The 22649-nt window shown below is 40.8% G+C and overlaps 4 protein-coding genes across 7 annotated transcripts in view; 2 read left to right on the top strand and 2 right to left on the bottom strand.

Annotated features, from left to right (window-relative positions):
- Positions 1–571: 571 nt before the first annotated feature.
- Positions 572–1965, top strand: LOC134180247 (uncharacterized). Its single transcript, XM_062647351.1, has one exon. It carries the CDS (start codon positions 667–669, stop codon positions 1804–1806), a length of 1140 nt encoding a protein of 379 aa, XP_062503335.1. The 5' UTR covers positions 572–666; the 3' UTR covers positions 1807–1965.
- A 787-nt stretch (positions 1966–2752) lies between these two features.
- On the top strand, positions 2753–4152 carry LOC134180206 (uncharacterized). Its single transcript, XM_062647305.1, has one exon. It carries the CDS (start codon positions 2945–2947, stop codon positions 4049–4051), a length of 1107 nt encoding a protein of 368 aa, XP_062503289.1. The 5' UTR covers positions 2753–2944; the 3' UTR covers positions 4052–4152.
- A 225-nt stretch (positions 4153–4377) lies between these two features.
- Positions 4378–12269, bottom strand: LOC134180277 (uncharacterized). 3 transcript variants are annotated; one of them, XM_062647394.1, is made up of 13 exons: positions 12257–12269; positions 11852–11930; positions 8682–9200; positions 8248–8402; positions 8019–8195; positions 7802–7946; positions 7621–7733; positions 7509–7563; positions 6942–7030; positions 6153–6870; positions 6078–6095; positions 5598–5932; positions 4378–5178 (listed from the first exon to the last, which is right to left on the bottom strand). In XM_062647394.1, exons 2-13 carry the CDS (start codon positions 11862–11864, stop codon positions 4702–4704), a joined length of 2814 nt encoding a protein of 937 aa, XP_062503378.1. In that variant the 5' UTR covers positions 11865–11930; positions 12257–12269; the 3' UTR covers positions 4378–4701. The 3 variants fall into 3 exon arrangements, with proteins under 3 accessions (XP_062503378.1, XP_062503380.1, XP_062503379.1); XM_062647396.1 differs by lacking the exon at positions 12257–12269 and adding an exon at positions 9917–10080 and having other exon boundaries at positions 6078–6870; positions 11852–11876; XM_062647395.1 differs by lacking the exons at positions 11852–11930; positions 12257–12269 and adding an exon at positions 9917–10169 and having other exon boundaries at positions 6078–6870.
- A 2042-nt stretch (positions 12270–14311) lies between these two features.
- The window catches only part of LOC134179469 (ubiquitin carboxyl-terminal hydrolase 34-like), a 23141-nt gene continuing 14803 nt past the window's right edge, over positions 14312–22649 (bottom strand). For both annotated transcript variants that reach the window (XM_062646369.1, XM_062646372.1), the window contains exons 32-53: positions 22623–22649; positions 21501–21827; positions 20814–21183; positions 20368–20739; positions 18715–18876; positions 18524–18654; positions 18264–18462; positions 17703–18206; positions 17559–17639; positions 17385–17491; positions 16740–17075; positions 16609–16687; positions 16422–16554; positions 16247–16354; positions 16076–16180; positions 15893–16014; positions 15702–15828; positions 15559–15641; positions 15436–15489; positions 15286–15369; positions 15085–15222; positions 14312–15028 (exon numbers count right to left, since the gene is read on the bottom strand). The exon at positions 22623–22649 is cut by the window's right edge and continues 146 nt beyond it. In XM_062646369.1, coding sequence (XP_062502353.1) covers positions 14462–15028; positions 15085–15222; positions 15286–15369; positions 15436–15489; positions 15559–15641; positions 15702–15828; positions 15893–16014; positions 16076–16180; positions 16247–16354; positions 16422–16554; positions 16609–16687; positions 16740–17075; positions 17385–17491; positions 17559–17639; positions 17703–18206; positions 18264–18462; positions 18524–18654; positions 18715–18876; positions 20368–20739; positions 20814–21183; positions 21501–21827; positions 22623–22649 — 4216 coding nt within the window. In that variant the 3' untranslated portion in view covers positions 14312–14461. The remainder of the gene's footprint in view (positions 15029–15084; positions 15223–15285; positions 15370–15435; positions 15490–15558; positions 15642–15701; positions 15829–15892; positions 16015–16075; positions 16181–16246; positions 16355–16421; positions 16555–16608; positions 16688–16739; positions 17076–17384; positions 17492–17558; positions 17640–17702; positions 18207–18263; positions 18463–18523; positions 18655–18714; positions 18877–20367; positions 20740–20813; positions 21184–21500; positions 21828–22622) is intronic.

The raw sequence follows: 22649 nt of genomic DNA, 5'->3' as shown, positions 1-22649 counted from the left end.
GAGAAAGAGCAAGTCCGTAATTTCTATGGAACGCCAAACGTTGCAAAAATAATGCTAAAAAATAGAGTTGATTTCTGTCAAATTAGCTAGGCGATTATCGGTTGAGAATTGGCAATAGGTTTGACGAGCAAGCACAAGGCCTACACTCTCCAAACAAAATTCGATATGACCGGATCACACACAACCTTCCAATCGGTGCATTTTGTCTAACTTGTAGACGTCTTTCCCTTTTACTATTTATATAATAGATTACTTATTTAGTTGTGCGTGTACATCTAATAATTTAGTATACGGCTGGGCTGCGAAGCTCTCTAGATTTGTAAACAAAACGTATCATGCACACAAGAGATTGAGAACTAGAGTTTTCAAGAACTAGAGGAGAGAAGCTAAGATACACACATGCTGCACCAAATGATAAATTTCTTTTTCATGCACATGCAGCTATTGCAGTCAACCACTGTTACCACACTAACAAATTTTTACTAAACCGGGACTTTACTCACGTGATGTGACTCCGTCTGTTTAGATTGGACCATCCGCGTGCGGTACTACTGTATCGATCCGCACGTAGTCACCGTACACTCTGCATCCTAGACTAGCCTGAACAGGTTGCTATTGTTGCAGCATTGCTGGTATTCGGATAGGCTGGTCTGTTTCGCTTTCACAATGGCAACCACTGGTACAGCAAGTGCCATGGACAAGGAAGTGCACCGGTACCGTGATGACCCAGTGTTCAGTCTAGCTGGAGCCATACCGCCAAACTACGTTCCTTGCGAGTTTTCGGTGGACAAATGCAAAACACCTCAAATAGTACCTTGTGGACACAAAGGTCTAGTACAATTTGGACAACCTCCTGGCTATCCTGAAGTCACCTCCTACCATCAGTCCACATCTGCAAGTGCACATCGTTTTGAAGCTGCCGACCAGCCTGACTTGGGTACTGAAGAATCAACGACTATAGTATTTGCTCAAGATGGATGGAAAGTAAAACGTAATAAAGTTTGCATCCAAGCAGACGTTCAGCTGATCTGCGGTAGCAATCTAGATCACACTAAATGGAGCGACAATTTTGTTTTCGCGTTCTTTCAAACGCTGGAATATTCATCAACCTGCTTGACGTATAGAGATCCTGACAACAAGGATAACACTATGTCTATTGCCAAAAAATATGAACCTCACCACTTTCCAATATTGGATGTCAATACATTTCTTGGACAAAAATCTGTGGGTCGTAACTGTAGACCCTGGGCTCCATATTTCTCAACAGTTTCTAAGGTCAACTTAAAAGGAATGGTAGGAATGGTAGAAAAAGAGAATGAAGCAAAAGCAAAAGCAAATAGAATAATTAAGAAGCCACCAACTATTCAAGCAGTGTCTGCATTAATCAGCATGGGAGACACTCCATCTGTTGTTGTACCTCAATCAATGACTTGTGAACGAAATTCTCTCTCTCCTCCATCACTCAGAGATGGGAATTTGTGTGCTGCTACAGAAAAGAATCTCTTTGTCTTCAGTTCAGTTCAACATCATGAACGATATCGTTCTTGGATAGCAGTACATGATAAAACATTAGGCACAGTGTGGCCATTGACCATGTTTGAATGGTGCTTTGACGTCAGTGCATATGCTGATGGAAGTAAGATGGTGTTTGATAGTGACACTCCCATCGAGCCAGCAATGCCTGAAATGTACAGTATAAGTACCAGTTCCTTGGAGTTTCCACAAGAAGTTCTACAGAAGGACAGTGATGGATATTACGTTGTGGCTAATGATTATAATGGACATTGGTCTGAAGTCTATGTATAACATCTTACTTGACTTGACTTCTTTTGTTCATGTCTAGATTAACTTAAGGAAACACTGAATTGCAATCAGTTCTAATTAATTAATTGCTTATTCTATTACTGTAAGTACACACGCGTTTCAGCTTGTGTAGTCTCAATTAGATTGAATCTAGAGTCAAGAGCTACAGATCCCTGCAGTTGTGTGGCATTCTTTAATTTGTTTGGACTGTACGTATAAGCACACAAAACGTACGTATATATGAGTATATTAATTTGTTGCACAGAATGTGCCTTAGTTTCCATTAAAGCTGCCTAAAATTTAAGTTCATGCATGTACACTGTACTCGCACTTCGCCACAGTCGCTGCCATTTCAACTATTGAAAATCATAAAGTTTATAATTAATTAAACAAATCTTTATTGAAAAGATGATTGTATGTAATTAACTCTCGGTATGCAAGTGCGGTACCGCAGCTTATAATGCGCACACTCTATAAAGCATGCTTACTTCGTAAACCAGATTGATCTAGAAGTCTGCCTTCACTAACTTACCTCCAATCCAAGCCATTCGTCAATTTCTACCACGCTAAACTTTATAACTGGTATAATTTACTGTAGGTTTGTTATTGACATGTATACAGTTGGATACAGCCTCGCACGTACCAGAACCTCTCGCGCTGTCAGGACGGTTCTAAATGAGAGACCGTACATGTTTGACTATTTCAGTCTTGCCTTTGAGTAGTTTAGACATTGTCAGCGATCTGTGCATGTTAGAAGAACCGAAGATGAAATGAAGAATGTGACGATCATTGCAACACCAACCACAAATATGAAGTGCTTGCTTTCTCGGCTATGGAAGTAGATCTATCACCAGCAGTGACCGCTATCATAGTCAACAACTCACTAAAAAATTTACTAGACAGTCTAACGGGACTTCAAATACGCACGTGATGCGGCTCGATCAGTGTATGTATTTGGAGAACATACGGCTACCGGTACTACTCTATGTCTGTGTCTGTACGTATTCACCGTAGCTACGTATACTTGCTGCATCAAGAAAGAGCCTGAACAGATTGCTACTGTGCATCATATTGCTGGTATTGGTACAAACTGGTCTCTTTCGCTTTCACAAAGACAATTAACGAAGACCAAGCTAGTGTCATGGACAAAGAAATGCATCGTGATGACGTCCATGACGGTCCAGCGTTCAGTCTAACTGGAGCCATTATACCAAACTACGTTCCCGTCGAGTTTTCGGTGGATGAATGCAGAGCAGCCAGCATAGTACCGTGTGAACACAAAGGTCTAGTACAATTTGGACAACCAAATGGCTATCCTGCAGTCACCTGGTCGGATTGGTCCAAATCTGCAAGTTTATCTCCTCTTGGAATTCCTTCGTTCGACGACCAACCTGACTTTAGTACTGAACTCGGTATATTGGCTCAGCATGGATGGAAGGTGACCCGAAATAAGGTTTGCATTCAGGCAGACACTCAGCTGCACTGCGGTACCGATCTAGATAAAAGTAAATGGGGAGACAATTTCGTTTTCGCTTTCTTTCAAACGCTGGAATTTTCATCAACCTGCATGAGGTACAAGGACTCAAAAAACGAAGACAACACTGTTTCTATTGCAAAGAAATACACACCCAACTACTTTCCAATATTGGATGTCAATACGTTTGATGGACAAGAATTTGTGAATCCTGAGAAAAGAGACTGGGTTCCTTATTATTCAGCAGTCTCTAAAGTAGGCCTAGCAGGAATGGTAAAAAACATAGAAGAAAGAAGAAACACAAAAGAAGAGCCAGCAACCAATCAAGCCTTGTCAGCATTAATTAGCATGGGAGACATGCCATCTGTTGATGTACCTCAATCACTTGATTATAATGGAAGTTGTTTCGCTTCTCCATTGCTCAAAGATAAGAATTTGTGTGATGCTACAGATAAGATTCTTTTTGTTCTCAGTTCAGTTGAACATCATGAACGATATCGTTCTTGGCTAGCAGTACATGATAAAAATTCAGGAACAGTGTGGCCATTGACCGTGTTTGAATGGTACTTTGATGTCAGCGCACATGCCCAGGGTGAAAAGCTGGTCTTTGATGATGGCACTCCAAAAACACCAACAACGCCCAAAATATACACCATAAATGATACTTCTCTTCCTACGTTTCCACATCAGGTACTAAAGACAAGCATTGATGGAAAGTACACTGTTGCCAATGATCAAGATATGAACAATTGGGAAAGAGTATATTGCAGCTAGCTTAATTGGACTTGTATGGCTTCTCCTGTTCATTAAAATGGAATCAGTTTTGTCAGTTTAAAGTTATTATAATTGCTGATCTTATTTATATAACTACACAACTTCACCTATTGTATTCTGCTAACGTTCCTTCTAAATGAGCAACTAATCTCTTAGGAGATTTGGCGTAGTGATGCCCAATTTCCATGACGCAGATTTCCTAAGACACTTGGATGCTGTCAAGTTAAATTGATCGCACTCCAGTATTAGCCACATTTGGCTGACTGTTACTTTTTGGCATAATACAGTCTTGTAAATACATACCCTACAGGCAATGACAGCATAACTCTCACAATTTTCCTCCATTCATACAGAAACATCCACAGAAACTCTGTAAAGCTTCTCTATATCTATTTACAAACTGACTACCTCAAAAGAATGCTCAGCACAAGCACAATTTGACCACTTACTGTATTGTATATACACATAACAGATCAAGCTGTCAAGTTGTTTACTCAATTCTAGAGATCACTGCATTACGTATACCTGACACATCTAAATATTTAATTAATTAATAATTAACTGTAACAAGAAATAATTTAGTAAAATTAGAATATTGTTATTGTTTATGACCTGGGTAATTTGTCCTGAATTATTTGCTGCCACACAATTCACCACAAGCAGTCAGTAAGTGTCACATCTTCTACTCCATCCAGCTTGCCTTTCACCATTCTTTTAGGAGGACATGCCTTGTATTCTGCTGTTTGACGCACATGGTCAATGTCAGCAAGAACTTCTGCAGCCAATGGCCGTCTGTCAGGATCATCTGACACCATACGAGCACACAGAGCACCAACCCTACTGTGCTGGATGAGTAGAAGTTGTTCAAGACGATGTGAACGATCTGGAGAAACACTTGTAAACAACTCACACAGAGTCACCCCCATGCTGTACACATCCGTCTCCTCATTCTTCTGCGCTGATCGACCATCCAGTCTCTCTGGTGCAATGTAATCAGGACTCAAAAAACCAGCTGAAAGTGATGTATCAGTGAATCGAGCTGCTCCTAGATCGCCCAGCTTGGCATTCATCACTCTACTTACCAGAATATTGGAAGGACGAATGTCACCATGAAGAATAGCATTAGGCTGTCACACAATAAAGCACACCTGTTAGCCAAAGAACGTACACCCTGTCATGTCATAATAATATGTTATAACATGTGTAATCACTCATATTGCACCTACATTTCAATATGTACATTCACTTTAGCAGCAAACAAACATATGATCTACATTAAAAATAAGTACAGCAACATATCTCTATGTTTATGTTCTAATATAAATATCATAAACTGATGTAAATACTACATATCATGAAATTGCATGTTTCTAATTAAGTATTGTTCATCTGCCAATTTGCATGCCATATCCATCTACCATATTCAACACTCATCTGTCTTCACCAGTCTGTACCCTGTCAAATACATAAGTGTGTCTAAGCTTATGTGAGTGCATACCGGTTAAACTCATACTATTACTCACAACATGTAATAGATATCACTCACCAAACTGTGAAGGTAATTGAGACCACACAAAGCATCATGAGTTACATCCAACTTTTCTCGTAATGTCAAAGATAAAACATCTTCCTTCTTTGCAGCTTCAATAACACCAGCCACAGAGCCCTGTAGAAGCTCCATCACAATCCAAGCCGTCTTCTTCTGCTCCTCAAGCTCCAATGCCATACCGCAGACAAGAACAATGTTGGGATGATGTATTTTCCAAGCAACCGAAACTTCCTGCTGTAACAGTTCAACTACATTTGAATGATTACTGAGCAAAGTATCATACAACATTTTCACAGCAACAGGACAGCCTTGCCAATAGGCAATATGAACATCTACAAAAACAAGTAAAACAAGTCAGTTTACATAAACACATACAGCTGTATTCGAGCTGCAACTACAATGTATCAAGATGCACAATGTGTATCAACTACGTTAACAACACATATACGTACAAAGGCCATGGGTTGTTCATTCTACCTCCATATGCTCCATGTCCTAGTATATGTTCAGTTACACGAATGTCGCCTGATAGAATTTTCAGCACCTCCTTACTTTGTCTCAGCTTCTTTCTGCTCTGAGTGTTCGCCACCCGTGCAACAGCCAGTAGTTCTTCAACATCACCCTTCTCTCTTTGTTTCTCATGTAGAGCCTGTTCTAATGCATGTTTGTCAGAAATTAACTGCTGTTTCTGAGTTTGTTCCTCATTAAGCTCTTGTTGCAGCTTCATCTTCTCTTGAATTAACTGCTGTTTCTGTGTTTGTTCCTCATTCAGATCTTGTTGTAGCATCATCTTTTGTTCTTGCTCATCATGAATATGATGCTGTAGTTCATTGTTCTTTCTTAAAGCATCACACAAAGTATCTTGTACGTTCTGCTTATCCAGTTGCTCTTCATGTAGATCACGTTGCAATTGAGCTTTGTCTCTTTGTTCTTTATTAAGTGCATGTTGTAAGTCACCATTATTTGATTTTTCTTCAGTTAGGGCTTCTTGTAAAGACATCTTTTCTTTCCGCAGATTTTCAATCTGTTTCTGCATATTTTCTATCTGTGCTTGCATCTGCCCTCTTTCTGTTTGCAACACTTCTCTTTGTCCCATTGCAGCATCCAATACCTTCTCTTGCTGCTGCATGTCTTCAGTAATTTGTCTATCCTTTGTTTCGTATGCTACTCTCAAACACTCCACTTGTTCTGCCAGTTGCTTCACCAGCTCACCAACACTCTGCTTGCTAGCTAATTGAGAGCCAAATGTCTTGTCAGCCTTATGAATAGTCTGCATATATAACAAATGCAATATACATTAATAATAACAATCCAAGGAAACACCTAAATAGTATTAATGACCACAAACAAAATACAAACTTGAGGTTGCAGGTAGGCAGCAGGAGATAAAAGACAAGAAACGCTTCTGTCATACTGACACGCCGCTGATGCTGAGAACACGCCAAACAACATGATCAGTGTATATGCATGTATTGACACAATATTATGTCTGAAAGCAAACGAAAACAATTGCAAAAACTCCTTATACACCATTGTTACATGTTACTATAAAATGTACGTATAAACATATACAACAGACAAAACAAACTAAAAATAATCTACCAGAAACATAATATTAAAAAAGACCTACCTATTAGTTGGACTTGTTAGTTTGGACTTTAGCACAACACTGACAGCATGCTGTGTACTATCCAATTAAGAAATTATTGCATGTACAGCCAGACAAACAGACTGCATATAAACTGACTGAATACCACACAACCATATTATGCAAATCAAAAACATGCCAGGATATGCCAAGTTGCTGGAGGAATCACATAAATCATTGGTAACAGTCATATTGTCATGCTTTGCAACATCACTACTGTACAACCCCACAATCAAAAACATTCACAGTCACGTACTTACTCAGTGTATCCTGTCCTGATAAAAGACACTTAAATTCTCCTGCCATTTGCTCAGTCTATGGCAAACATAACTTAGTCAGTGCAATACACAATATGTAAATTACCTAAAGCACCTTTTGACTCATTCCACCTGCAAGAGAAGTATTTGCTGCAATACGAGACACAGCATGTAAACCAACTCTTGCTGCTGGTATTCCAACATGAAGAACAGTTGATTGGGAAAGATCTGAATTAACACACAGTGATTCTATATGAAACGAATCTACATACAGATATCAATCGTCAGTTACATACTCCAGTGGTAGAAACAAGGACTGGCAACAACAGCACCAGACAAGGAATAACCACCAAATGCACTGATAGCTACAGTGCCATCTGGTAGTGTAATACAACCAGCACAATGACCATAGCGACCAAATATCTCCCCATCAATTACAAGCTATCACAACAGGTCAATGTCCAAACATCAATTTACACCGGGTATCTACACTCTTTCTCCATAATTTTTCACCTTCTCACTGCTGCCTCTCATCACATCGATCATCCAACAGTCTTTCATAACACTTCCATCATATCCTCCCATCAGTAATATCTTGATCTCCTCATCTTTACAGCCTACTATACACATAGTGTGGTAATACCTTGGCTGTGGCCACAATAGAGAAGATGGTGTGATGTGAGTCCACATCTACACAACATATCACAATTAATTAAGTCAACATACAATGACCATCAACTACCTTTCTCGTATAATCAAACAACCACAAATCATTCAAACATTTCCGACCATCATAGCCGCCAAACAAGAGGACTCGTTTCTCATCCACAGCTGTCAATGTGTGACCATCACGTGGAGATGGTTTAGAACCAGTCACACACACTGGAGACCAACATCCTCAAACAACACACACAAGTCAGCATCACATGTCATAAACATACGCCAAACATCATCATTTTGCCTCGACAACATACTGTACACCAAAATTTTGTGTATAATACAAGTATATAGATAAAAGTCTGTGTGTGTGCGTGCGCGCGCCTGCATTTTTGTCTTGCAACTGCGTTGAATGATATCAGAGTGCCAGTACACTAACAAGCTCAGATCTTAAACGTCCACATACAGGAGGTAAGAGCGTACAGAACCATGCAACATCATATTCATAACCGATCTCACCTGACTCCAGCTCAAATGACCATAATTCATTGTTCCTGCCTTCACCTAACTTGCCAGTATCCTTCTTGTATTCAGCTTGTGGATGTAGTTTGTTTAATGAGATAGAACCATGACCACCCATCATAAGAAGTTTGCCATTAACACTACACATCGCTGCTGCATTCCTTCCTGCAGGTTTAGTTCCTTTTGTTTCCACTCTTCTCCATCTCATCTCCTCAATGTTGAGTTTGTACATTTCCTCTGATCTTCTTAATGGTGACCAGCTAGTTCGTCCTCCATGTGAATAGATAGTATTGTTACTGACAGCACTGCATGCTCCAGTACAAGGTGTTGGTGTGTCTGGAGTAGCAGCAGTGTAGGCATGCCACACTCCAGATATCATGTTCACACTAAGTACGTTCAGACGAGAATGAAATTCACTCACTACAGCAGTGCGTCCTCCCCAGACAAACATTTTCTCCCCAATTACAACACTCTCAGGAAATAATCTTCCAGATGGCGGAGCCTGCAGTACGTGAGCTACAACATGCAACACGTTGCCTTATAAAACAACACCTCATCAAACTGTAAAATGAACTGCTAATTTAGTAGTTCACTGTTGTTTGCTAGATACAGTCATATGGTTTACTGTAAACACTGAACAATTCTTTGAGTACACAACAAAGCAATATCTATCAATATTAATTCAGAAACGTACTCAAAATGCAAAGATTACTGACGCCTAGAACAGACAGTCACTATAAAAATTTGAATGTATACGTACATCATGCACAACTTGCTCTTGACATCAATCAGTAAATTCTGGTGTTGAAGCCAAAAGTACCTCCGAAATTCTGTCTGCCTCCCTAGACTAGTAGTGTCTATTAATTAATTAGACATGTCTGCTAACCTGACATTCTGCTGTTTATGTATCCTTTTCACTGTGTCTAAAATTAAAGCTTCACTTTCAGCATGCATGAGACTGATAGCTGCAGTACGCACACTCTCTTTACTCACACAAGTAAGTCACAATTTAGTATTTCTAATGTCAGAATACAGTAGCAGCTAAACTGATATGTTGATCTTTAATTAATTAATCAACTGTTTGAGACAAATGTTAATCTACAACATGACTGTTACATACACATATTTCAATGCACAGAAACATTATATTGTAAGTGCACGTCTGCTTCTCTTCGTTCACTGCTGTATACGCGTCCATGCATGCCCAAATACATGCATGAGGGTACACATACCTATAGTTCACTGATCATGCATGACATCACTGATGACACCGCTTTGTCAAAACTTAAGAGGCCAGATGCTCTTCTGTGTGATGCATATAGACCAGCACCAGATAAATAGAACTTGGAACAAATGACCGACAAATGTAGAGTCTCCCCACACATTGCAGCAGTCACTGTGATGAAATTAAGTGATGAATTTAAACGTACACAGACACCAAGGATTAACAATCCGAGGATGATGAATGCCGGGGTCTGTGCCTGTTTTGATCATTCCAATTCTTGCATTTCAATGCTGTTAAAAATTGCAAATGTCTCAAATGTTTTAATGTACATTTGATTTCCTCACAAACAATTAATTAAAAGCAAAAATTTGCAATTTTGGTTGAGCAGTGATTCTATTGTTTGATAAGGACGTTGTTCAACTGTTGGAAATCTATCTTATTGTCAATTGTTAGATTTTAATGTTTACACAAACTGAAAATTGCAGCAGTGGCAGTGGTGACATTTGATCATTCTAATTTTGTAACCTAACATCTTGCTCAACATCCAGGACAACATATAAAGTGAGAAAATTTGCCTATGCAGCCCCAATGTTTTATAAGTACAGGCTGTAGGTGCTAATTGTATTAACAAAGTTTGATGAGCAATCTCTGATAATTGTCTGCCTGGTTTTCACAGTAGTCTTTATATCTATCAAGAACACCCTTCATTATTGCCAGGTACGTCTAGCCTTCTAGCTATATAGGCAATTGTTTGTTTTGTAAATTTTTAAATTGATCTTATGTTACTTTCTTTACCCTACCATAAAGCTGGGGGTCATGAATGGTGTGCATGACTGAAGACATCCTAGGACAACTTTATTAATACAATTAGCACCTACAGCATACTTATAGTACATCTGTAGTGTGAAACAATTCAGGCAAGGGCAGCAGGGGCAAATTTTCTCACTTTATATGTAGACTGGGATGTTGAGCAAAGATGTTAGGTTACAAAATTAGAATGATCAAATGGTACCACTGCCACCGTTGCAATTTTCAATTTGTGTAAACATTAAAATCTAACAATTGACAATAAGATACAATTCCAACAGTTGAACAACGTCCTTATCAAACAATAGAATCACTGCTCAAATTTTTGCTTTAATTAATTAAAGTTTGTAAAAAATCAAATGTACACTAGAATAGCTAAGACATTTGCAAGTTTTAGCAGCATCGAAATGCAAAATTGGAATGATCAAAAGGGGCACAGACCCAGGAGACTGGCTCGAGTACATGCATACATACGTACATGTGTATAGACAACATAATTTACATACATACCTATACATAAACAACATACGTAGTTAGTCTTTCATACTGTATGCAGTAAAGTCTAGCCACGTGTTGCCTGTCTGTAAGCCAGTGTACTCGCACTAGCCGTTTATCTAGTGTGTACTGTACCAACGTCAAACTACAATAACGAGTGACCTGCGCAAACTCTAATCCTAACCACAAACATGCAACTAATTATCTATCAAGTACACCCACCAGGGTCGCGCGACTCTCCACAGTCTGACAGATCTAGACATGGAGATATTCCTACCATTCCACTGCTTCAGCTAGAAATCCATGTAATTAATTCAGCTATACAGTCATTTTTCCATCCGTACACCACGGGAAAAGAGAACCGTTACCTCAAATACCAGCTTGTGCTTCGCTCTCAAAACATTCCGGCTTTCGTTCTGCGAGATAGACCCGGTAGCTGCCGAGCATTAATCTCTAACGTATTGCACTCACTACAATTTCATGCACCCTAAATTTATCCCAGTAGCTTGAGTTGACAACCTGAACACTAGGGTAGCTTCATGGCAGTGGTGACCGCGGCCTACTGGCAGTCTGCTATGCATATGTCGATAAAAGGTGGTGACTTCTCAACCCAAATCATGTAAGAGCAAACTGGGCTTACCGGTAGTATTCATAGATCTCTTCGAGAGTTCAGTCTTTGCAACTTGATCAATGCGAACACACACAAAGTACGAAAATGCCTAGGAAAAATGCGTAGGCGTAGATTAAATGTCTCCAGAACCTAACACGCGTATAATAGGGGGCACACGCTAGAGTTTCTAAATTAGTTACTACGTGTACATGCATGCATATACCGTACATACAATAATAATGTACAACACTATTGATATCAAGAGAAGCACTTACAGTTGATGTCAACAGTGTCATCTTGCACTGGCACACCAATATATATATATATATATATATATATATATATATATATATATATATATATATATATATATATATATATATATATCCAACAACACATCTAACTATATTCCACTCAGAACAATTATGTTTTAACCAAATAGCATAGGATGTTCATCTAGCTTGTCTGCAGACTTATCTCAAAGTATGGATATGCTCTGCTGCAGTGAAATAGGAGACAGCTAGTAGAAAGAAAGGAATCCAGCAAGTCAGAGACGCTGCCTCTTGAGCCGAATTTCACCACTATTACCATCACTTCACGTGTCTGAGCAATGGTGAGCAGTAAATCACTGTATTGTCAGTGACAATAGTGACATATATTTAGGCCATCCATAAGTGTTCCTAGTGGTTCATCATCAGCTCACACATTCAATATCAAACAAATGCTTCTGGAAAATCCAGACTAGTTGACCTGAGATGCCTAGACGACAAACAATCAATGTAATGATTGGCTTATTATAACACATGCATGAACACATAATTGGGGACTTTTTTAGTAGAGCATGCATGCCAAGTGACTTAATAATTAACTACTAAGGTAACACAAACTGCATCAAAGGAACATAATAGTATTTAATATTCAAACAGCTTAGACTGTATCTCTTGCTAACAGCATGTGTACTCTACTGCACTTACTTACTTCATTACAACATCAATAATTATTAGTGCAAATAAGTATAGTAAACTTAGAATAACCAATGACGTTCAAATAGCTAACAATGTTCTGTAACAAGACTGTGTAGCTGCAACATAGAAGTACATGAAAACCACCTTAGCAGGCCATACAATTCCACAGCAGCATTGCACGCGCCAATAAAGCTTGCACACAACAGAACCTGAACCCTACAGACACATTTTATTTCAGTAACGACGTATCTAGAGCTGTCACAAGTTTCTTACCGTTACTTTCAAAATGCAAATGCAGCAGCAAGTAGACCTCCCATCACCACTAGTCCACCAATTGTGGTCAACTTCTAAAAGTGCATGTGGTCGTTTCCTTTCTGCTGCCTTTTCAAATAAAACTCCATAAATCCGTCCTAAATAAACAGTCAACATCAACATCAAACTATATTATAAACACATTCACTATATCAAATGTATCATCATACCCAACCGTTATGGTCTACCATCCAATCGAGCAAATACTCTCTTATAAATACAGACACCCATTCGCAAATCGAACGAATAGAACGCTTCACGTTTCGTCGCACGCATTCGACCGCCCCCGCCCCCGCTAAGGCGTACAGACCAACTATTCTGCCCCACATTACCCCGTCGACAGAGTTCCATTGCCACATCGACAAACCTTGTATACGTCGTCTCGGCGGTAAGGTGGAGACGCGTCATCAAGTCCTGGAACACTGACGGATTCGAATCTTCGAATAAGTCGGCGAGTGGTCGAAAAAGCTTGAAGACACGTGATCATGATGTGTCTGACGAACGACACGCTTTGGACATTCCAGGAGGAATGGCGTCGTTAAAACCTTTTCGGCTGAGCGAGTGAGCAAGATATTCTTGACACAGCTCGTCAGCAACGCGTTCTGCATGAGCACGAAAAGCAGAGTCGCCCTCCATTGCTTTTTTGAAGCTCTGATTCCCGGATAATTTTCCCGCGGTTTGAAGGTGTGGAGCATGTGCAGTCTAACCCCAGCACTCCTTATTTGGGATGAGCGTATACGTGCCTTTCCTTATATGAAATGGGCGTATATGCACTTTCCTTATAAGGAGCCTTGGTTAAACTGCACATGCTCCACACCTTCGAACCGCGGGAAAATTATTCGGAAGTCTGATCTTCAAAAAAGCTGATGGAGCTTTTCGTGCTCATACAAGATGTACGCGTATTGCTGACTAGCTGTGTCAAGAGTAACGGTGAAGACGCGCTCTACTCTAGCTAAGAAGGACGCCCCTAGCCTCGCAAGCCAGGATTTTTCGCGCAGTCGCTGAGCTAAATGCACGTGAATCACGCGAGGAGGAGGAGGTTTTGCCGAAATTCGACAACATAGTTGGATGAGCAAAATTATAGGAAAATGTGTAGAAATATTACTATAAACCTGTTAGAAACATGCAGTAATTAACTCTCACGCTCTCGCTAATTCGTTTGCGTCCACAGAAAAATCGCTTGTATTGTCACTACTCAACCATTGTGCAACCATTTTCCGCAGACGATCATTCAAGATTCAAGATGAGAATAACTAAATTGAAATAGAGCTGTACTGTACATATATCATTCCTCATCAATATCAATAAGCAATACAACTGACTAAAACAGTTCTGTAAATCTCCCTAAGTCTCTCAATGTCAATCAACATTTTACCAGTTTGACAATGGCGTCTGCAATGAGCAAAAGATTTGTAGTCCACGTAAGAAGGCACTTTCGTTCATCTAAACCTTCCAGTTTTTCCAGCCAAGATAAATCAACAACAGCAGCAGGATGCTCTTCGTCCCACTCACACTTGGCAGCTTCACAAGTTAACTTGTTTTCGTTGCCAACAGATTCTCTACGCTCGTTACCTTCGTCCAAGTCTCTTTTCAATTCCAATCGAACTTTCTTTGTAGGACTGAAGAGCTCCATGGAACTGTCATCATCTCGATGACTTCCACTGTCTTCTCTTGAAGTCTTTAGAATTGAATCTGATGTCTCGTCCTTGCGGTTGCTATTCACAGCAGAGACCGACTTGCCTTGAGATGCTGCTGCACCATTAGCATCTTCACCTCCATGTTGTCTCTGTTCCTTCAGCTTCAGTTGCACTCGACAGCTCACATTTGACAAAAAAGATAAACTGTCTACAAGACTGTCTATCTCACCAGGCTGTAGCTCTTTCAGATCATAACTGCCAGCACTGAGTGTCACATGAAGAGCATGCAGATCCTACAATAACACATCAACTGACTACAAGTTATCACTAACTCTTGATAATATCCTACACCCATCAGTTGTTGAGCTGCATTCATCTGAATGAGAGCCTTCTGTCCTTCCATGCCGCATCTCTCTGCTACAATGGCAGCAATCAATGTCTCAGCAAACTCCTGAAACTGACCAACAGGTAGAACCTTCATGTGCACCTGCAACAACAGAATACAAACCAGTCACATCTACTTCTGTTTCCTCATTCCCTAACAACAAACCTTCTGAAAAATATGTGATATAACAGAGCAAATAGATGTATCGACTAGTGATTTCCGGTAAGTAAATAAAACAGCTTCACAGTACTAAATGAACGCACAACATACAGAAACAGAAGAGTTACAAGTTGAGAGAGAAATGTACAATCTTACCTCTCTTGTACATGGCAGCTGACGAAACAATTCAAAAGAAGGTAGAAGCTTCTTCTAAGAACAAAGATCACATAATGATCATTGTCGTACATAACAACCTATTCACACTGCCTTGAAACTGACCTCTTTGGAAGTGATCACTTGATTCCAAAATTCTGCTGCATATTTCAAGTGGATTGAAGCACCTTCCAAAGCAAGTAGAGCACCTACACAAGCAACACCTGTGATGTGATGTTACCAGCCCTAACCAACAATAACAACATTACTTAGATTGACTGCTGTTTCCTGAACTTCCATGCTTCGATTCAGTGCAATTCGTATCAGCTCAAAGGCAAATTGATGATAAGATCCAAAGTACTTAACCAATGCAGCATCATAGTCTCGATCTACACCCTACACCACGTGGACAACTGATCACAACGTCACATGTTGTGTCATTTGGCTCATCAAATCCTACCTTGTCTACCTCTAGGAGGTTAGGATGCAGATGCATATGAAGCTCACACATTCTGCGAGTCCCAAGTGATGGGATAACAGAACGAGATCGTAGTTTCCTGGGAAAAAATGTTCCAGAAACAACTAGAAATCAAACAAACTTGTCCATTCCTCGTTTCGTCAAAACAACTTGTTATACACTAACCCTTCTGTCCCGACTGCTTCACAGTTCGATGTGTATGCTCTAGAACAGGCAGTAACGTGTCAATGCAGTCTGAGGGGAAAAGACGTACAAGATGAAGCAGAATATCTACAAACCAAAGCAATAGAAGACTCCAGTCTGGCACAAAACAGACAACAAACCACACAAACACACCCAAACAAGCTTCTCGTATTTTGTCTGGAGTCGATGGGTTGAGAAAGTTAAGCAGCCAATGAGCAAGCTGCATTCGCTTTGCCCATTTTTCTAGTGCTGATCGCGTTTCTACAATAAGCAGCAGACAAAACATTGCAAAAATTCACTAAAAATTTCATTCCTAGCACCAATGCACCTTGAGTGTTCGTCTGCTCAATACGACGTACAACCTTCAACAAACGAGCAACCATGTTGAGCAAATCTAATAGTTCTGCAACCACATTGCATGCCGTTGCTTCATGATACATCTGCTGCAGCATACCAAACGCCTGCAACCACACGACATGCAGTTCAAGCTCTCGACACCAGCAAATGCTACAAACCTCGGTGACGGTGGTAAGACCATCATGTGCAATGAAGATCATTACATCATCAGAAGTATGAAGTATAACACCAAACAACCTGATAACCAAAGTTGTTACGTAACGTCAACTAAACAAACTACTTCTCTCACTTCAGCCAGATTGCCCAATTCTGACCATCCACGTTGTGAAGAAAAAGTGGAATAATGTGTTTTCGAAACTGAGTTGCAGACTCGGCAGTTTCAACGCTGCTTGATCCTCCTCGTCTCATGGCAAATATTTCCAACAGAAGAAAGAGCTCATCGGATATATCCGGGTACACATTCGGACTGGAAAGGAAATGTTTAAATGCAAAGTCTGTGTTTGTGTGCAGAGCTAGACGTTGAGCAAATGTTTCGCTTCGTACACAACACATGTGCAATAGGCCGTAGTAAAAGTACAAGAAACGGTTGTTGAAGTTCACAACTTCCGCCATGTCAGCATCAGCTCTGCATAATGCAAATGCATTGTTGAAGCAGCAATGAAACAGAAACCCACACATGCACACACGCACACACACGTACATGCACACACACACACACACACACACACACACACACACACACACACACACACACACACACACACACACATGCATGCACATGCACATGCACACACGCACACACACACACACACACACACACACACACACACACACACACACATGCATGCACATGCACATGCACACACGCACACACACACACACACACACACACACACACACACACACACACACACACACACACACAATGACATACAGAATGTAACAAAACCCAATGCTGTTCGATACAACTTCATTCTTCACGATCAAGTCAAGATTCTCGGAACAATCCTTTGACAAGTAATACCAAAATTGAACGACTGCCTAATGGACACCCAGAGTTGATAACAATAGCAACTTCACACGTACTGCAGAGCACCAAACTACTGACCTGTTTACTCTGATTGATGGGAACCTCAATGGCAGCCAAGTCCTGGAATATACGCCAGAGATCAAGAAAATGTTCTCGAACCTGCAACACAACTTCTTATTGATGTCCATATGATACAGTGTATTACACACTCAACATGATTACCATAAGCTTCTCAGACTTCGACACAAGGCATGTTGTCATCAGATTGAAATATGCCACTAGACCATCTGTGTCATGTTTAACATACTTCTTAGCTCGTTCAATGAGATATAGTAGTAGCTTGAAGAGCTTCTGTACTGTCTCTTGGTTGCCAGGCTGTAACTGAGTGATGGAGAGAGGTAAAGCCTTACTCCTGAACATTTGACGAAAGAATGGACTTGGAACAAGACTGGCAAGCAGATTGGCAAAGTGCAATCGCACACGAGCGTTGCTGTGGCTCAACAACCATTCCTCTACGAGATCTAAGTTGTATGCTTGCTGATGCATCCAGAGTGATACTTCGACCGAACGAGGTACTTGCTGTGTCAACCAATCAAGACAGAGCAAAGGACTGCTCTCTACGCAGCTCCACATTCGATCAAGAATCAGTGTGGTGAAGGGTGGCGCACACGGTGTGCTGCTCACTTCAACTAAATGTCCTAACAATTTCAAGAACGGTTGAGATGGCTGTAATAACAGTCACTGTATTAGTAAAAATCGCAATAAATTGATAGATGTTATGACCTCGGGCTGCAGCTTGCACACAGCAGTTGTGATCATCTCTACTATAGATGCTGCACGCTCCTTGTTGTATTTGCAGAGAGCAAGAATGAGTTCAGCTGTTCCACGTAGGTTTAGTGAATCCTTCGTCTGTTGATAGATAAACGGGTAGTCCTTGCTTCCTAGCAGCAACACCAAGTCCTTCTTTAACATCGCAAGCGTTCTGTAACCCACAGAGTCAAAATAATCAAAAAATTCCAAAACACAAAATGATTGCATATTACTTGTCTTTTCTTGATGTGTCAACCAGCAAGCTAATCAGTGTCACCATGTATTCTAAGCAAAGAGGGCGTGCTGTCCGTTCACCAACCAGCAGAGCAATCGCAATAACTTCATCATCTTCGGTATCCTCTGACTATAAAAACGAAGTGAAACACCAGACTACATGAAACAGGAAAAGCTATTATTGTCTAACAGTTTCAGACGTCTTGGGATAAAGATAGAAGTTGATCATGATGCTGACAGCACCAGCTGACAAGAGGAAACATTGTTCCTCATGACCAAACCGAGCAATCTGATGAAGAAGCTGAAACACTTCTAAACAGCTCGGGTCAGTGGGTCGAAGTGAATGTTCAACCTACATTAACGAGAAAGTCTCAGACTGCGATAATCAACAGCTACATGTACCATACAAATATCATACAAATCACTGGGAACAAAAAGCTCAAAAGTATTTAACCAACTTTTGCCAATAGCAACATGGACCACCAAATGCAGACAAGACCACTTCAAGAACCACTGGACAACTTGATTCGTTGCAATCCAACAATGCAATGCAAGAACGATGATACAGAAATTGACTAGAGTCCAGCACAGCGACCACTCAGCTACTAGTATTGTCACTATTAACTCATTTAGAATAATATTGATTGTTTGACTTTAGATGTACTTAAGAGACTTTTTAGTCCTAGACTCTTAAGTTAGAATTTGCTGGATGTTTGCTTATTGTAGCTTGTAACGGCATCTTGTATAAGAAATACATTAACAAACAGACAGGCGGATGGACACATAGACAGACAGACAAACAGACAGACAAAGACAGACAACAAACAGACAGACAAAGACAGACAACAAACAGACAAACAGACAGACGAACAGACAAACAGATGAACAGACAAAGACAGACAGACGGACAAACAAACAGACAGACAAAGGCAGATACACAGACGAACAGACAAACAGACAACAAAGACAGATGACAAACAGACAAACAGACAGGCAAAGACAGATGACAAACTCATGAATTTAAGTTATTGTGGCGTAAATGCATGTCGGTAGCTTTGCAAAGGTGTAATGCTAGCGAAATTAGCAGAAAGTTGGCAAGACTGGGACATTCTTCATTCGCACGTAGTTAAATTATGGCGTCGGCCGTTTGGGCCAGACTAGAATGTAGTAGTGTTGTTCTTTGAAAATATATGTATTGACAGACAGACAGACAGACAGACAGACAGAATCAAGTTTATTGTCAACAATCTTCACTACTACAAACAGTTATTGTTAAAATGAAATGTTCTACTTGTAGTCCGAGACTATTGCTAATGAGTAAAACACTGAATGTCTCTATCTACTCCCAAAACACTGTCATCTCCTAATGAGCGCACAGAAAGCCTTGACAGCTTCCGCAAAATCACTCTGCTGTTGCATTTTTGAAGAGTAATAGACAGTCTTTTCCTCCAGAAGGTTTTAAACTCTACCGCAATTCTTCTTCCATCAAAGCCTCTCGCCTTCTTCCCCAGTTCATTCATCAGCTCGTCAGCAGACAGACAGACAGACAGACAGACAAGCAGACAGACAAACAGACAGACAGACAGACAGACAGACAGACAGACAGACAGACAGACAGACAGACAAGCAGACAGACAAACAAACAGACAGACAGACAGACAGACAGACAGACAAAACAGACAGACAAAACAGACAGACAGACTATGAAAATATAAGCATTGACAAACAGACAAACAGAGACAGACAGACAGACAGACACATAGACAAACAGACAAACCTCTTAAAACATCACAACTTCCCTCTGCTGTGTTACACAAGTTATAGAAACAACAAAGCTACTAACCAGATTGAGCACTATCTTCATGAATTTGCCAACACACGTCGTTGAGCCGAGCTCTTCTACTTTACTTCCAGGATCGATAATCACTGTGCTCTCCGTACAAAACGGCTTCAAATAATGATCCTTCTCTGACATCCTCATCACCTGAATGGCCTTCAGCACAAGCTGCATGAACATTTGCTTCAACGGCTGAGCAGAGCACTGCAGCAGCATCTGAGTCAACAAATCACCAGAGTTGGACCCCGCCCACTCAAGCAGCCACTCAGCAGCATCCGGACAAGCATCCAACTGCTGCAGCAACCAGTCTGACCAGGAACTCAACATTCTCTGATCTTTGCTATGCACAAGAGTTCCAAGGACATAACAAAGTCCAATCTGTAAACCAACAACAGAAAGTTAAATAAAAAATTGAAATATAGAGAATCAACGTGGCATTAGAAATCACCTACCTTTGTAGCCAAACAGGAAGCTCCCGCCGTCCGTATGGACCTCGGAACTGTTCGAGCAATTTTCCACATGAACTGTCCATACACGTCGTCAAACACAGACTGATCTCTCAGTAACTGTCTGTTGTCGCGCCATATCTCTTCTGCAAGATTCCGAGGTAAGTCAATGTTTGGTTCTGGCCGTGGAGGCAGCTGTAGTGTGGCACAACGTTCGTAGAAGAGCATGTATGCACTGTGAGACTTCTCGAATGAAAAGTCGACAAATCGTTCTGCTCGAGAGTCGTACGTCTTTGTGGTCATTTCGCCACCGAAACATTCTGCGGGTATTTGTGAAGGATCGAATGACCGAACTTCGGCGTCATTAAACCAATACCTACAAAGACAAATGCTATGATGTCACACAGTGTGAATAACATGTGTGGCAGTTGAGTAAGGAAAGATAACAGATGTCTCAGAGATTTTGATTTTAGAATGCTCATAGATGAGTCACTAACATGGGAACGTCATCGACATTGTTGATTGATTTCAAAGTCGTGAAATATTGTAATAGAAGTAAAGGCACACAAAGTGTGCACACACACATACACGCACATGCATGCATGCAAGCACACACACGCACGCGCGCGCGCGCACACACACACACACACACACACACACACACTTCGTAAACATTATAACCCAATCACTCACCACTTGTCCGGTTGTGTTCTATCTCGAATAAAACTGTAATAATGTCCACCGTCTGCAGTCCCCGTATGCACAACCACACCAACCAACTCGTACTCACAACACTGTGACTGACTCCCGTCTCTACCCTCACTCTCACCATGCTGCTCCTCACTCTGACTTCTGAGATTGGATCTGCCCATCAACGTCTCCTCAGTGTAGTTACTCATGTCCAACCGCATGGGAAACACAAATCGTGTGTTGATTTTTTCCTTCATCATTGTGACCATGTTGAACGTGTAGCGCATCGTGTTAATGCACAGAATACGTGGCAACACCTTGAAACACGCTCTACACAATGAACGTCAGTTACTGTTACATTGAGTACAACAGGTTGGCACAATTTGTACAGACAGCTTGAGTTCAGCAGAGAAAATTGTCTTACATAAATTGAGCAAGTTGATATTAACAAGTTGTTAAAGCAACAAACAAAGGCAAACAAACATAAAAACAGATAAACAGACAGACAGACAGACAGACAGACATGGACAATGGACAAATGTTAAGCCCTCCACATCGTTCGACATCGACCATAGGGTCAGTTTACGGAGACATCTCCCCCTGCCTCTAGAGACAGGGCCTCCATGCGCTACGTGGAGGCTGAAAGGGCAGCGCTACAATCCACACGGAGCTTGGCCAGAGTCATCCACGGGCACTGCCTGTTGTGCAGCTCTGGGACTGGACACCAAGGAGTGGTCTTGTCCACCCCAGTCAATGACCAGGTACTCATTTATACTCCTGAGTCGAGAGAAGTAATTGTGTGTAAGTTTCTTGCTTAAGGAAATTATGCCATAGCTCACCATCACTGTGACTTGAACTTGCAACCCGGATGTTTCCATTCTCCAAATGCACTCTCTAACTAATTGAGCTACAGCACCGCATACATACAGACACACACAGACAGACAGAGACATACATACATACATACATACATACATACATACATACATACATACATACATACAGACAGACAGACAGACAGATAGACAAACAGACAGACAGGCAGACAGACAGAGCACACAAACAAAACAAGCAAACAAACTGACAAACAGACGGACAAACAGCACCGACAAACACGATTTCCACCTTTTCTCGGCTCTAACTTTATGCCCA

This window comes from Corticium candelabrum, chromosome 5, assembly GCF_963422355.1.
Source record: "Corticium candelabrum chromosome 5, ooCorCand1.1, whole genome shotgun sequence".
NCBI lineage: Eukaryota > Metazoa > Porifera > Homoscleromorpha > Homosclerophorida > Plakinidae > Corticium > Corticium candelabrum.
This window is presented reverse-complemented; position numbering and strand designations above follow the sequence as displayed.

Bases quoted from the DNA above. Each gene is read 5' to 3' on its own strand.
- LOC134180206 (XM_062647305.1), top strand. From the start codon at position 2,945: ATGGACAAAGAAATGCATCGTGATGACGTCCATGACGGTCCAGCGTTC.
- LOC134180277 (XM_062647394.1), bottom strand. The intron at 7,947-8,018 runs GTGAAAAATTAT...CTGTTGTGATAG, and splicing joins TGAGAGGCAGCAGTGAGAAG to CTTGTAATTGATGGGGAGAT. The intron at 6,871-6,941 runs GTCATTAATACT...TTATATATGCAG, and splicing joins AAGTTTGTATTTTGTTTGTG to ACTATTCATAAGGCTGACAA.
- LOC134180247 (XM_062647351.1), top strand. From the start codon at position 667: ATGGCAACCACTGGTACAGCAAGTGCCATGGACAAGGAAGTGCACCGG.